The sequence below is a fragment of the Channa argus genome, chromosome 9 (genome assembly GCF_033026475.1).
Source record: "Channa argus isolate prfri chromosome 9, Channa argus male v1.0, whole genome shotgun sequence".
Classification (NCBI taxonomy): domain Eukaryota; kingdom Metazoa; phylum Chordata; class Actinopteri; order Anabantiformes; family Channidae; genus Channa; species Channa argus.
In genome coordinates this window covers 9,475,316-9,490,992 of record NC_090205.1, presented here as the reverse complement: position 1 = coordinate 9,490,992, position 15,677 = coordinate 9,475,316, and the positions used below count along the sequence as shown (strand labels likewise).

At 38.8% G+C, this 15,677-nt stretch overlaps 1 protein-coding gene across 4 annotated transcripts in view; it reads right to left on the bottom strand.

The window, feature by feature from the left end:
- cerkl (ceramide kinase-like) overlaps positions 1-15,677 on the bottom strand; it is a 32,743-nt gene that overhangs the window by 5,276 nt on the left and 11,790 nt on the right. For 3 of the 4 annotated variants that reach the window (XR_010915194.1, XR_010915195.1, XM_067516118.1), the window contains exons 4-13: positions 11,852-11,983; positions 10,624-10,687; positions 8,407-8,537; positions 8,232-8,306; positions 5,014-5,191; positions 4,219-4,284; positions 2,428-2,459; positions 2,231-2,339; positions 2,051-2,147; positions 679-878 (exon numbers count right to left, since the gene is read on the bottom strand). Coding sequence is in view for 2 of the 4 variants with exons in the window: in XM_067516118.1 (XP_067372219.1) it covers positions 679-878; positions 2,051-2,147; positions 2,231-2,339; positions 2,428-2,459; positions 4,219-4,284; positions 5,014-5,191; positions 8,232-8,306; positions 8,407-8,537; positions 10,624-10,687; positions 11,852-11,983 (1,084 nt within the window). In the remaining 2 variants the exon portion in view is untranslated. Of the gene's footprint in view, positions 1-678; positions 879-2,050; positions 2,148-2,230; positions 2,340-2,427; positions 2,460-4,218; positions 4,285-5,013; positions 5,192-8,231; positions 8,307-8,406; positions 8,538-10,623; positions 10,688-11,851; positions 11,984-15,677 lie in introns of those variants that run through there. The other variant, XM_067516119.1, reaches the window with a different exon arrangement.

Genomic DNA, 15,677 nt, shown 5'->3' with positions numbered 1-15,677 from the left:
TCCTGATTCTCTGATTCTTTTGATGATATATACAGTACAGCTGAAGGAGGGATCTCTAAAGTCTTCGCAATTTTACGTTGAGGAACATTTTTCTGAAATTGTTTTGTTTGTTTTTAGACGCAGTTTGTCTCAGATTGGTGAACCTCTGCCCATCTTTACACGTCTGCCTCTCTGAAAAGCTCCTTTTATACTCAGTCATGTTACTGACCTGTTGCCAATTAACCTAATTAGTTGTAAAATGCTCCTCCATAGTTTTTAATTCATAGCAATTACTTTTCCAGCCTTTTGTTGCCCCATTCCAACTTTTTTGGGATGTGTTGCTGCCATCAAATTCTAAATGAGACAATATTTTCAATGAAATTCTAAAATGTCTGTTTCAACATCTGATATGTTGTTTCTGTTCTATTGTAAATAAAATATGGTTTCATGAGATTTGAATTGTATTCTGTTTGTATTTACGTTTTACACATCATTCCAACTTTTTTGAAATTGGGGTTGTAAAAAAAAAAAAAATTTCATTCTCATGTTATACTGTGCAGATGCTGTTCTGTACTGTATACATGTACTTTAGTTAATATTTTAAATAAGCAAATTTTAGTCTACAACTACTTATGCACTGTTAATTTTTGTGATACTTATACCATATGTTTTCACTAATATTCAATCTGAGCATCGCACCTTATGAAAACCTCATTGGCAATCTCCACCAGCTCTCCATCCACGTTCCAGGGGAAGGTGGCTTCCTCTAACTGGATGATGGGTGTGGTTTTGGAGTTACCCTCCTCCTCACTCTCTTCCTCCTCCACCCAGCCAGTCACTGAATGGGGCTGTATCCTAACAGCTGAAACGGTGTGCGTCTCCACGAAGGAGAAGTTGAACTGTAGAAAGAGAATCAGATAGAAAGCAGTGTGTGTGTGTGTGTGTGTGTGTGTGTGTGTGTGTGTGTGAAAGATCAGCAGAACAGGTCAGAAAAGCCTGTTTAGATCCACGTTAAGCAGCTTGTTAATCTGCAGCAGTGACTGGGTTTCTTCCTGTTTGCTGCCCTCTGCTGTCCACTGAAACACCACAACACTTCAACAGGGGGCAGCAAACACCAACAGACAGACAGAATCACAGTCTCATCTTTTTTCTTTTTCTCTTTTGTTACCTTAAACTGTGCATTTTAAAGGCTTGTCAAGGCTTATCAAGAATATAGGTAATTGTTGATCTAACTACCAAACTACAATAATATGATAATTTGGTAACTTTAAAAATTAAGATTCTGTAAACAGAACTTATGAAGATTTGGGCTTCAGTTATTGTAGTAATCACCTATGAATTTCAGCTTTTTCTTGCCTTAAGTTGTACCTTACAAATAATTTTGTGGTTTGGACTCTTAATAAAACAATACATGTGAGGTGAACTCCAACCAACTATGTGAGTAACAGAGTATTGTTACATAAGTTAAGGATCTGAATATATCCTCCACCATGGCCATAATCAGGTGTCTCTCTCTGACCACTGCAGCTCAGGACAGAAATAGAAAACTTTGTACATCATGACTGATTTAGGGTGAGGATTAACATTTACAGTGAGACTTAAACCAGTGTTGCCATGGTTACAGGACATCTCCACCAGGATACCTTCATCTTGTTGTGATTGACATTGACATGTCTGTCAACGGGATGTGGGTCAGCAAGTAAACAGCCTGTTTACTCTGCAGAACCATGAGCACCACGCGGTCACTATATTTAGTAAGTGGGTTAGTGTGTGGTCTCACAGGCCAGGCCGAACCAGGCTAATCTACTGGCTAACTCATTTATTTATTTATTTGCTCTGTGAGAAGAAGAGCAAGAGGTCAGGCCAAGAGTGAGCAGTGCAGAAGGAAGTGGAGGAAGATCTACTGCATTTGAAAAAGGAGAAGTGAAACCGGCTAATTGTTTTCTTACAACTAGACTTGAACTGCCAGAAGTAAAACATATGCCAAAAGGTTTTGACATATTTCCCCTTATTGCTGATTTCTCAGCTCTATTGGTAAATAAACATCAACAAAAAAAGTAACTGCTCTCACCTGTCCACTAGAGCTGCTGTATCTCTTCAGGTGTTTGATGAACTCTGACCTGGAAGCGTTTATCACCGCAATCAATGCTGCACTGCCATTGGCCAAACTGTGACAAACAGATAGGAGGAGGAGTCAGAAATCTGACAAAATCAGCTGCGGTGGTGTGTACTTTTCAAACAGGACCTGTACCTGGTATTGGGTGCCAGTCCTCGTGGTACATGTGGACTCAGACAGGGTATTGACATGATGCTGATGCTCAGGTAGAGGTCCCGATTGGTTGTCCAGCATTCCTCTGCTCCTGCATGGGGCAATCACAGAAAGACAAACTGTAATTCAGCACAGAATGAAAATGAGTCTGACTAGAGGCAGGCAAGCAGTGGTCTCACCTGACTCTGGATTTATGGCCTGGTCCATGTCGCTAAGAAAGTGAAGATGACAATGTTTATTCTGAAGGAAATCAGCCTCATACTGGCATTTATACATATACTTTTTACTTTATATATGTCTCCTTTAGGCAACATTATTAGAGAACACGCCATTGCTTTGCTGATGATACCCAGCTATATCTATCTACAAAACCAGATGAATCAGTTAATTAAAGAAAACAAAAAACTCTAGATGGCATAAGTCTGGCCTCCAGTACTATTGCAAGGAACCTTGGACTTATATTTTTGGAGCATCCTGTCTCAAAGTGATGCTGAAAAACTGGTCCATGCATTTGTTACTTCTGGGTTGGACTACTGTAATTCTCTACTTTCAGGATGCCACAGTAACTCCCCTAAGAGCCTGCAATTAATCCAAAATTCTGCAGCAAAAGTACCAACTGGAATTAGCAAGAGAGATCATATTTCTCCTTCATTAACTTCTCTCAATTGGCTTGCCATTAAATCTAGAATAGAATTTAAAACTCTCCTTCTTACACGTAAAGCTCTGAATGGTCGAGACCTCTTAGTACCATATCATCCCAGTAGATCACTTCGATCTCAGAATGCAGGCCTACTTGTGGTTCCCAGAATTTCCAAAGCTAGAATGGGAGGCCGAGCCTTAAGCGATCAAGCTCCTTTCCTGTGGAGCCAGTTTCCAGTTCAGATTTGGGAAGCTGCCACCCTCTCTATTTTTAAGATTAGGCTTATAACCTTTCTCTTTGATAAAGCTAATAGTTAGTTATATTCCTGCTGCTATAGGCTTAGCCTGCTGGGAGACTGTGTTTTTGGAGCTGTGTGTTTCCTCTCCACTGTTGCCTATCGGCTTGCTCAAGGAGGATTTGTTATGACTTTGTTGGGATTTTGCACAATATAAATAACCAGTTTTAAACTGTATTATACACCACTACTGAACTGTAAGATGGCAGTCAGATTAGACAAGATATTACACGGTCATTTGTGAGCATTAGAGCTGCTGAAGGTGTTTTTTACATTTGACCAGAGCCAGGCTAGCTGTTTACCTACAGTACATTTCCAGTCTTTATGCTAAGCTAAGCTAACAAGCTACTAACTTTAACTCTATATTTATCCTACAGACATGTGAGTGGAATCAATTATCCCATCTAACTATCTGTCTATCTAACTATAAAAAAAAAAAGTTAGTTCATGTACAAGTAAGATACGATGTACACGTTCAAGTTTGATTGGGCTAACTAATCAGTTCAGTGATTTTTTTTTTTTTACAATTAATTAATCATTTTGTTTATAAAATGACAGGAAATAGTGAAAAGGTCTTATAATTCAATATAAACTTAGGTGATGTCTTCAAATGTTTTTGTCCAATTAGCTTTCAGAGATATTCAGTTTACTGTGGTGTGTGAAAAAACTGTATCAGGCCCCACATTTGAGTAGTTACAATGAGCTGCATAAATAAAGTCACTGAAATTACTAATCATGTATCAAAACAGGTGCTGATTAGCTTTCTGCAGATTAACTAATTATACATGTTTTTGTGGTTAAACAAATTCATGAGTTTGAAAATTTATCAGAGACAAAGGGACTGGTTTATTATAATAATAGTGCTCCTGAGACTGTACTGTTGTAGAATATTATCCTGGTGACCAGGTTGTCCTCTGTCTCAAAGTTCTGCTGGTACATATTAGAATTACACTGTTACTTTTAAAAATGATGTAACGCTGGTCTAATGTTTTTGACAGGTTCTCTCTGTTGTGTGTGTGTTTGTGTGATTCTTACTGATGTTCAGACTGATCCCCGGTTGATTTTTCTGCTGGTAGAAAAGACAGAAGACAGTCTTCTGGTCTAAGGGACACACAGAAAACATTTATATTTCTTTGAAAATGATAAAACTATGATTGTGTAATGATTGAGCTGGCACTTCTAATGTTTGATAATATTACATTGATTATCACATTGGTGACCCTCTAAGTCTTAGTTAGGCATAATGTTGATGATGATGAACATTATACTTGCTAAACCTTTGCATGTCTGCCTTGGCCTGGTGCACAGCACAGATTCTGACTTGGCAAGAAGAGTACAGAAAACATGATTTATGATCCTGGTTCCCCAGCGAACCAATATGAACTGTAGCCGGTCACGAAACCAATGCAGTTAAATTGAATTATTAATTGTATTTTAACATTTGTCCTTTTTCACTGTGACTTGTGTCCAAAAATAGTTCCAACAATTGCACGCCTGAGAGTTTTTGTGAGAGATCAAAAGCTCAAAATCAAAAGTCTCACACACTGTCACTACTTTAGTGACAACAGATCCGTCCTCAAATGTTCAGCTTGATGAGGATCTGACAAATCTTCATCATCAGTCAAATTAATGCAAATTAATAGTTGCTTTGCAGGACTTTTGCCTTTTATTCCACCGTAACATGTCAAAGTATCGTGTCCAGGCTGTATCCCGGTTTAGCCCTCTATAGTAATGTACTCACTGTCCTACTAATAACCACAAATTTATCTCAGTCTGATCATATAATCTTTCCATGATTCATGATGAAACATTCTAAAAACTAAATTTTACCTCAGTCTGGCCAGTGTCTTCATAAGAGCGTACTCTCGTCGCTGTGACGATGGCATCCACCTTTTCTTCTCAGCCCGGGCTAGACTCTGCCCACCAAATCCAAACATAGCAGAGAAGCCAAAACGCACCAACTGACCATGAGACCAAAAGCTGCACATGTCCACATCCTGCAGGTGACCTGCAGAGACAGAGGGAGACAAGGATTGTGTTAATGATAAATACTTGTTAGAAAAATTAGGACCCTCCACACATGCAGCCCGTAAGAAGGCCAAGTAGTCATAGGGAGACAGGCTTATTAATATGGATGAGGTGCAGTTCTCCAAGTATGGGCAACCAAAAGAGGTCAGGAGTGTGTGCGTGGATGTAACTTAAAGGAGTGCAATCACTGCAGAAGACTGACCAGTGTCAGTCCATCTCCACCAGTGTGTGGTTGGACTGCTTTAGTCCAGTTTGACCAGTGTGTGGTTATTTTTCCTTTAAATGCAGGTTTAATTATTTAGAAGGCACAATCATCATTAATAACTCATAAGTCATGGTGATTAAAATACCTCAGTTGCAACATTAATATTTTATTATTTGTACATTAAGGCATGCGTGAGATACTGTTAACTCTTGCATAGTAATGAGAGTTCATGAAGAATTACCTGAATGAATTCACCGCAAATGCGTTTAGTTTAATTTAAAAAGCACGATTTAAATAATAATTTAAATGTCTCAGTGACAGTCAGATCTTTAAGTTGGCCCAACTACAACTGGTAAATATGTGATATTTACCATTCCACTGCAGTCAGAGTAAAAGCTGAACCCGACTTTTTAGTAAAAACACAAAACGCATAAATAAAAACGAATCAGATCTAAATGATTTTACCACAAAAACCACTGAACAAGATGAACACCCTGTTAGCTTTTAGGTGAACACACACACACCACACACACACAGAAAGTGCCATCTGGCCACATACCTGCTGTAACCTACTGAACTGTTGTCTCCCCACCTGTCTGTCTGACTGAGGGCCTGTCTATCTCTCTGGAGAGAATCTGATTTCCTCACCATATGGCTTGTTGTCTGTGCATGTGTGTTTATGTTTGAGTGTGTATGTTGCACAGGATTAAAGCTGAAACGGTCAGTGATAAAACCTGGAGTGCTTCTTAGAAAGTGCAATCAATATTTATTCGCATTGTATAAAAAGTAGATGCTGTACCATACCTGTGTGGTTTCTTTAGAAATGTAAAACAAAATGCAGCTTGTTAACTAGTAACTCATTTGCTGCTTTCTTTAGAAACCGTACTATTATTTTACAACCACAATTCAAAAAAAATTGGGACGATGTTTAAAACGTAAATAAAAACTGAATGCAATGATTTGCAAATCTCATCAACCCATATTTTATTCACAATAGAACATAAACAACATATCAGATGTTGAAACTAAGATATTTTTACATATTATGGAAAATATCTCATCTCAAACATCTCCATAAGTTGGAACAGGGTGATGTTGACCATTGTGTAGCATCCCCTCTTCTTTTAACAACTATCTATAAACATCTGGGAAGTGAGGAGACCAGTTGGTGGAGTTTTAGCAGAGGAATGTTGTCTCATTCTTGTCTGACGCAGGATTCTAGCTGCTCAACAGTCCTGGGCCTTTTTTGCCAGATTTTTCATTTTAGGATGCGCTAAATGTTTTCTATTGGTGAAAAGTCTGGACTGCAGCCAGGGCAGTTCAGCACCTAGACTCTTCTCCTGTGAAGCCATGCTGTTGTGATTGATGGAATATGTGGTTCTTACTGAAATATGCAACACCTTCCCTGAAAGAGACATTGTCTGGATGGGAGCATATGTTGCCCTAAAACCTCTATGTGTACTTTTCAGCATTGATGGTGTCTTTCCAGATGTGGAAGCTGCCCACGCCATAGGCACTAATGCACCCTCATACAATTAGAGATGCAGCTTTTTGAACTGTCCGCTGATAACAAGCTGGATGATCCCTCTCCTCTTTAGACCAAAGCCGCATATGTGGTTTCCAAAAAGAATTTCAGATTTTGATTCAGCTGACCACAGAACAGTTTTACATTTTGACTCAGATCATTTTAAATGAGATTTGGTCCAGAGAACACGGGGGAATTTTTGAAAGGTGTTCACATATGGCTTCTTCTTTGCATGATACAGCTTTAACTAACATTTATGGATTGCACGGCGAACTGTGTTCACAGACAGTGATTTCTGAAAATGCTCCTGAGCCCATGCAGTGATGTATGACTTTTGGCCTTATCTCTCATGCACAGAGATTCCTCCTGATTCTCTGAATCTTTTGATGATATTATAAACTGTAGATGGTGGGATCTTCAAAGTCTTCAGAATTTTACGTGAGGAACATTTTTCTGAAATTGTTCCACAATGTTTAGACACAGTTTATCATAAATTAGTGAACCTCTCCCCATCTTTACATGTGAGAGGCTTACTTTCATTTGTTCATTTTACATCCAATTTTCCAGCTGTTTGTTTTGTTTTTACAAATGCAACAAATGTATTATGCAGCGGGACACTAGGTGAAACGGAAAAATACAGAATTCTAAACCAAAATAATGTTTTGGTTCCAAGTATATTATTTAGTCTTAAGTATAAAATAGCTGTTATTATATGGTTCTTTTTCTAACAGCTTCCTCACTGGGAATTTTAACTGTTTTCTATTGTTTGTATTGTTCAGGAATTAGTATGAAGCAACTGAATACTCCCATCTGTCTCTTACACACACACACACACACACACACACACAAACTTTTCCAGTGATAATTAGTGAGATGTCACTACAACCTGCCAGTGAAGCCCGTCCTGCTGTCTCTTTATTGGTCAGCAGATTTACCTGATAGGGGGGTGGGGCCACAGTAAGAATAGTAAACCCGGTATTTACAGTGAAACTGATCATGCTGTTAGACATCTGTCCCCCCCTCCTGCCCCAGTTAGATCTAACCCAGGTCAAATTAATCTAAGACAAACAGGACAACACAATATAAACAGCATAAATAGAACCCATCAAGGATGAACAAACTGTTCCAGAACAATCAGATTATAGATCTGAACTACGTAGACCTGGCCTACGATCATCCAGCATCTGTACAAACTACAGACAGATTTAGAGCAGGTAGAACCCACTGGAGCCATTGTGACTATTATGCTCAGATGACGTAAACAATGTGTCTAGAACAAGTAGAACCTACCCAGGATGATGTGAAGTGCTGCAGTGACCGGATCTCTGACTCCATAGACAGAACAAGAAACCACATCTGTCGAGCCTGTAAAGATGGACAGAGTCTTAATAAACTGTTATAATGTGGATCTATTCTAGAGTGTATAGTTATATTTGAGCCGGCTCTCTCTCTCTCTCTCTCTCACCAGCAGGGATGATCCCCAGTGGCAGCACTGGTTTCACTGGATTTTCTGGAGACTCTGCATCAAGCTGAGCTCTGAGTACCAGAGCGTGACAAAGCTCCGCCACCGAACCGTCTCCACCAACACACACCACCCTAGACAGGTGGGGGGACAGACAGGTAGATAATGATTTGTGTCATTGAAAAGTAAAATAAAACAGAAACAATAAAACTCATCTGAACTTCTATTGCAAAATTAAAAACATTTCTTTTCATAAATGTTAACTTCTGACCACAGACAGAAAATCCACCTAATTTCCACCTCATCTTTAAATACACAACGATCCAGCAGGAGCTGTTGCTTCTCCACAGGATATTGGTAGTAATAGAATAGTATTACTGTGAACTCCATCTTTAAACAGGTGGTTGCTGATTTAAATCGAAGTTTTACTAAAATTTTTAAACCATTTTGGCCTATTTACTTTTTATTCTATATTCCTTATTGTGTAGACAACTTTGAAATTATTTAAATCTAGAGAGAAAACAACCTGATCGGTAGACAGAGGTCATCATGGGCATTGTCTGCTCTGGTTTAAGGAGCTCGTTTAAAAGTCAAAAAGTTGCAGATTTTATGTTTGTTGTAAATATGAGCTAAACTATCTCTGCCCCGTCCCTCTACTCCTGTGTATAGGATTACCTGAACATCCGGTCGCCCCGGTGACAGCCAGTCTAATTGGCAAATGTAGGTTTCAACCAAATCCTCACCAGAGGAGACACACACACAGACACACACACACACACACACACACACACACACACACACAGTCAGCAGCTAGCTTAGCAACGCTGAGCTAATCTTCTCTAAGCACATTAAGCTTTATGAGGGCTGAGCACAAAAGCTTCTTACACACATACACACACACACACATATGCACGCACACACACACACACATACACACACACACACACAGAGTAATGGGAGTTTAATCAGTGTTTTTGTACCTGTACCACTAAATACCACTGTTGCATTATTTGTTTCAGTACCAAAACAAGTCATTTTCACTTTTTTCCAAAGATGTCACTTGAGATTTGATGTTGGGAACCTGCACTATGTGTGTGTCTGTGTGTCACTGTCTATAATCAGTCTGGGTCAGTGTGTTTTAGTGTCAGTGTCTCACAGTAAAACTGCTAATTATCTGGTTCAGTTCATGTTAATGTCCCAGTTTGACCATAGCATTGGAACCTTCACATTACCAAAACCCCCTTCTTTGTCTTCAAACTAGGCTTTTAATTATATAAATCATTTTATTTCTTAGACTTTCTACCGTAAAATAAAAGGAAATTTCACATTTCATACAACTTCTGCCTTATTTCCATCGGGTTTGGTGTTGGTAAAGATTGAACCCACGCAACCTTAACCATGGTCAGAGATAGTATTACATTCAGTAAACACATTCGGTAAATCTCTGCCTAAAAATCTTTTCTCTTGTAATTGTTGAATATTTTATAAAAAGTTAAGTGTTAAATATTGCATTGTTTTTTTGTTTGTCTGTTGTTTATTTGTTATTTGAACTGATTTTCTTTATTTGCTTTGGATATGAAGTGGAATATATTGAGTATAGTGATATAATTTGCGTGAGTGGACATCAGGCATTAAATCAGAGCGCAGATTCATCTAAAGATGAACTGAAATGTAAGATGAATACACAACTAGCTCTTCTTTCTAATACAAGAGCAATGTTTCCTTATTACTGTGTTCTAAGTAATTTTGTCGGTTCTGTTAGCTTTAGCCTTTTATTGCGATGTACTGATATGTACAGCTGCCATCAAAAATAAAAATAAATCAGATTTTTCAACCAGCTAAAAGGTTTGTATAATAAGAAGGATTTAGTAAGAGCAAACAGTTGTCTAAAATTTTTATTTTTCTAAATCTGAAATGATCTGCAAATGAACAGTGCAAAAACAATAACATGGCCTTTCCTAATGGCACCATGCTACTGCAAAAATTAAAATCAGACCTTGAAATTATTTCATCCTGTTGTGTGAGAAAATATCAGGTGGAGTATCGGGATCATATGTATTTTTTATGAACAAATCACGTGTCTCATTAGACAACTAGGATAAACATAACTTCATGTAAAATTGTCTGCAATAATCCATGGTAAGAAATCATGTTTATTTCCATGACGAGAGTGATACAGATATTTGATATCACTTTAAAATGATAATAGAGACAACTGACCCATCATATTCATCCAGCTTGCATTCCTTCATCACCAAGAGAGCATGACCCTTTCTTTCTGTCACTGGAGAGAGAGACAGGTAGAGGGGGAGAGAGTGAATGGGGGAGAAAGGGTAGGAGAGGGAAACAGATGGAGAGACATTAAGATGGAGAGATACACATGCACGTGTGTGGTCACATGTAGAGTGTGTGTTTGATAGCTGCCCAAAAAAAGTGGGACAACGGATATCACACCATCTGCTGAGAGCAGGAGGAGAAACTAGGATGGGAGAGAAATTGGGGAAAAAGAGGAGAAGAAACATGGAGAACAGATAGGTAGGGAAAATAAATTAAATGAGAGGAAACAAGACAAGAAAGTATAGGAAACAAAAAAAGGAAATACAAGGAGAGTAAAAGGGAGTAAAACGATGTGATAGGAAGGAAAGGAAGCAAGAGAAAAAAGGAAAGAACAGAATATGACTGGAACAAAGCTGAAGCTTGAATGACTTTGGTAAATGATGAGAGGAAAGGGTGTGATAGTAAGACTGAATACATGAGAGAAAAAAAACAGAATATGACTGGAAAGGAAATGAGCACTGGAAAAGTGAGGGGGTGAGAAGGAAAAGAGAAAAGGCTACGGACAAAAACAAGAATAGAGTATGATAGGAAACAAGGAAATGAAAGGAAAGGACATGGGAGAGGACAAAAGGGAACACTAGAAAGGAGAGATAAAGGAGGCTAGATTATAGAGAAAGAGGAAACAAAGAGGAGATAACTTGTAGAGGACAGGAAACAGAGGGGAGGTGAGATGACAGAATGGAGGACAAGAAAGGAAAGTAAACAAGAAGAATTATAAGGACACAAGAAAAAAAAGAAATATGTGATTAAGGATAGGAAAGGAAGGGAATAAAACAGAATAGGAAACAAGAAATAAAAAGAGGAACAGGATGTCTCCCTTACAACAGATGGACTAAGCCCCGCCCCTGTATCTGGTTACCTAGCGACCAGAGACATCCATTAACGTTAACCTTTGAACCAAACACAGATTTCACATTGTTCTTGATCTCTATTAACATGAGAGAAGACACAGTTCTATTGGCCCTACACATTATTTTACTTGGAATGTTCAATGTCAGACTAGGATCTAAAATTTTAAAAAAATTAAAAAAAAATAATTTTCCAAACATCATCCTGCAATTAATTACTTAATTACAAAATGGTCAACGGGACAATACCTAGGTGTACTGACCTGTGATGTCAGTGCGGACATCAGCCATCTTGAAAAGAGGAGCCACATGTTCTCTGTAGATGGGAACAGCTTCCTTTTTGTGGCTGCAGGGGTTGATGAACACCTTTAGATACTTGGGACGACCGCTGAGCCCTGCACACACACACCCGCAGTTATCTACATGCAGTTTCAGTTGCAAATTATTTGGCTCCGTTTGATTCTGATAAAAAAAAGTTTGAGTTTTTAAGTTTTTACATTGTACAGTTTTTTCCTCTTCATATGGTTATGCCGGTGTCTGTGTTCACCACTTTGGTCCAGTCGGAAATATCCCAACATTTGGATGAATTGTTATAAAATGATATTCAAACACTAGTGATCTCAAGAGGCTGAAGCTTGAATGACTTTGGTAAATTCTTAACTTTCAGCTAATGCCACTATTAGCTTCCCGGAAAACAGAAACTGTTCATAATCTGACTTTTCATGCAGCACCACCAGCAGATGGAACGTATTTGTAATACTGTAATACTTAGATTCATCCCCTTCAGAAGTAATGACATTTCCATCACAGCTACAGTACACATTGCATCAAATGCTAACATGCTAAACTAAGATGGGGAATGTTGCAAACACGATAACTTCTAAACCTCAGCATCTCAGCTTTACATACTGTAGCTAAAGCTAAAAAACAGAAACTGTAAGCAAACAGAGGTGGGGCACGTATAAAATGGTTGTAATTCTTACAGTTCATACAATATTTTTGACAAAATCCTTAGATTAAAGACTGAGCATTTTGTTTGTCCTTTCGGCTTATCTACAGCCGCCCCATTCTACAGTCTAAGCATATTTCATTTTAAATTGTACACAGCCTAAATAAGGAAAATACTCATTTATTTGCATCCTATGTTTATTACATGTTAAGTGATTAACCAATGATAAAAATATCCAGCCGTAATCTGTCTGGTTTGTATCTTTATGATTAATCTTTTAATGAATTAGTCTAAACAGTTCAAAATGGGTGGGTGAACATCTGTATACTGTTATAACACCTAGACGAAGCTTGTTTTATGCAAAAATAATCTAAATTTTGTTTACAATGCTGGTAGACACTGTGTGTGTGTGTGTGTGTGTGTGTGTGTGTGTGTGTGTGTGTGTGTCTACATAGTATCAACTCCACAGTACACACACTGACCCCCTGTACACCCCATCATTAGGCAGATTTAGAGACCGCATTATAAATCCCCACAGACCAGCACAGATCAATATGCACACACACACACACACACACACACACACACACACACACACACACACACACACACACACACACACAAGCTCCATTATCCAGCTCATCACTATAATCTGCTCCCAGAAGTCCATGGTCTCACCCTGTTAATGACCCTGCCCATATTCACACACTCTGCACCTCCTGCCATCACTCCACCCCACTGCTCTGACCAGCTTCTTCAGAGTTCCTGTGAGGAGAGCTACCAAAACACCCCCAACCACTCTTCTCACTACTGGACCCCCGACCATCACTAGAAGCTCCAACCCCCCAAAACCCCACTTCAGCTAAAATGATGACTGTGTGACCTTAAACTATTGCATTATTCTGAGATGCCAAACCTGACTAAAACTAAATGCATCCTGGTTTATTTACCTTTAATAATGATACTTGCAGATTGCCTCTGCTCAAAGATGCAGGATGGTACTGGGAGCCAAGACAGACCCCATCCAAGTCCTCAAGGCAGCACTAGGAGCCAGTGTGCCACACTTATAAGACAGCTTATGCTTGGCATTAACTATAATCCTGGTAGTTAATGAAATAAAACAAACAAAGAACATATCTGTGGCCCACACTTTTGTATTCCTTCAGTAGGACAACTGAACTCCTCAAAGATGCATTTCAGGGCCATGCACAGGGCCCGGCCAGAAGGCCCCTGAACCAGAGCCTCTGTAAGTGAATGAATCAGACAATGATAAAATAAAGAAAACACACAAAACAAACACAGACAAATGGAAAATGACCAAAGAGCAAAGCATGGCAAAAAAGAAACTGAATGATGCCAAGATGCCCCCCCCAAAAAGAGGGAACCAGAAATCTGCAAGAAAACCAACTCCCAAACATTGCTAGTTGTTTGTGTTTTGTTCAGTCTGGGCAAAGCAAGCAGGCATCGGGGGACTTTGACCCAGGGCCCAGGGCTCCATCTTCTCTTAATCCATGCTTAGCAGGAATATCATTACCACCTATGTTGGTTAGAGATAAATGTCCACAAATCCACTTATAAATTACTGGATCATACCTCCAGAAGTTCCGATGAAAATAGTTCAATTTTTGATTTATTTTTTTTATTTTAAGTGACCTTTTGACATTGATGGGTAACTGCTAATAGCAAATTCGGAATATGTTTAATGCCAATTTGCCAAAAGCTATACAAGTTTTAAAAATGCTTTACAGAAGTGTTTACAGAAGCCCAGTCCTGGTCCTGAACCTCTAAAACAGGGCCCCTCTCTACATCTCTCTCTTTATGCATGATTGATGCCCATAAAGTCCCATAGGAGATTATGTCATTCAATTTGTTGATATTTTTCTGAGAAGAAAAGCAGACACGCATAGATGGAGAGAGATCAAGTATCCATCAGATCATCTCCTGGCCTCGGCCTGGGCTGGTTGCTATGGTGCTCATGAAGCCTTACCATGGTAAACAATCCTAGTGTTGTCAAGGAGGAGTGTTGAGTTTCTGACAGAGCGTTTGCATGTTGTTGACAAAAACCAATTATAGCCTGGTCCAGAGATAGAAAAATGTTTAGAAATCCCGTTTAATCTCCATTCTCTAGATTTAAAGTTAAAATTCCAAATATTCCAAATATATTCCTGAAACAATCCTTATAACAGCCTTCTGCAGAATCATGTTGGTGAATAAAAATTTCCTGAGCATCTTATTGAGTAGTGAATAAGTAGGAATAAATAACAAAATTACCTTTTGCGGCTTTATAGGAGTCCTCCGATGCAATTATGCTGCCTTGCCTGAGGTTTTCTATATGTTATTTACTTAACCCACAAGTAAAATAATAAAGGTCTTAAAACTAGGTTTTCACCAAGTCACTGTGTTAAGAAACTGTGTAAGCATTCATCCATGCTGGATTACTTCATAATTAAACACATTTGGTCTGCTGTTTACTTCAAGATTGTGAAAAGCTAAGATGAAACATTTGAAACAGTGATAACTTTCCGAGTTGCACGATTATAATTATTACAAACCACTGCTCTTTGATTTGGCATCTGGTAAGCTTTAAATGCAAATCTGTTTCTCTAACTGGATGCCCCAGGTCAAATTGCTTCTTTTCAACAGTACATGAAACAACACACCCTTACAGAGCCCTTTGCATTGTTTTAACACAGGGACTTCTCATGTGACAAGCAATAACTCTCCTCTGACATATACGGTAGGACTGACACTGTACACCAGCAAGATTTTCTATCTTCTCAACACGCAATATTTGAGTTGCCAGGTTGTTTTAAAATCATTGCACAAAATTCCGGGTTTGACCTGCTGTGTATTACCGTGGGCAGAGATTGGGTGTGGGTTGGATATGAAATGTGTGCTTCTGGGTAATAACATTTGTTTCCTGGCAAACAAATAAAGTCTTCAACCTGAATATGAAAGAGAGAGACAGGTCAGGCCATCACTATGGATACACTCACTGACTTCACAAACACAGGTTAATATGTAACAGAGAATAACACACACACACACACACACACACACACACACACACACACACACACAGAGCCGGGAAGTATTTTATTAAGGATTCTCTTCTCACTTTGTTTTGAACAGAACAATAA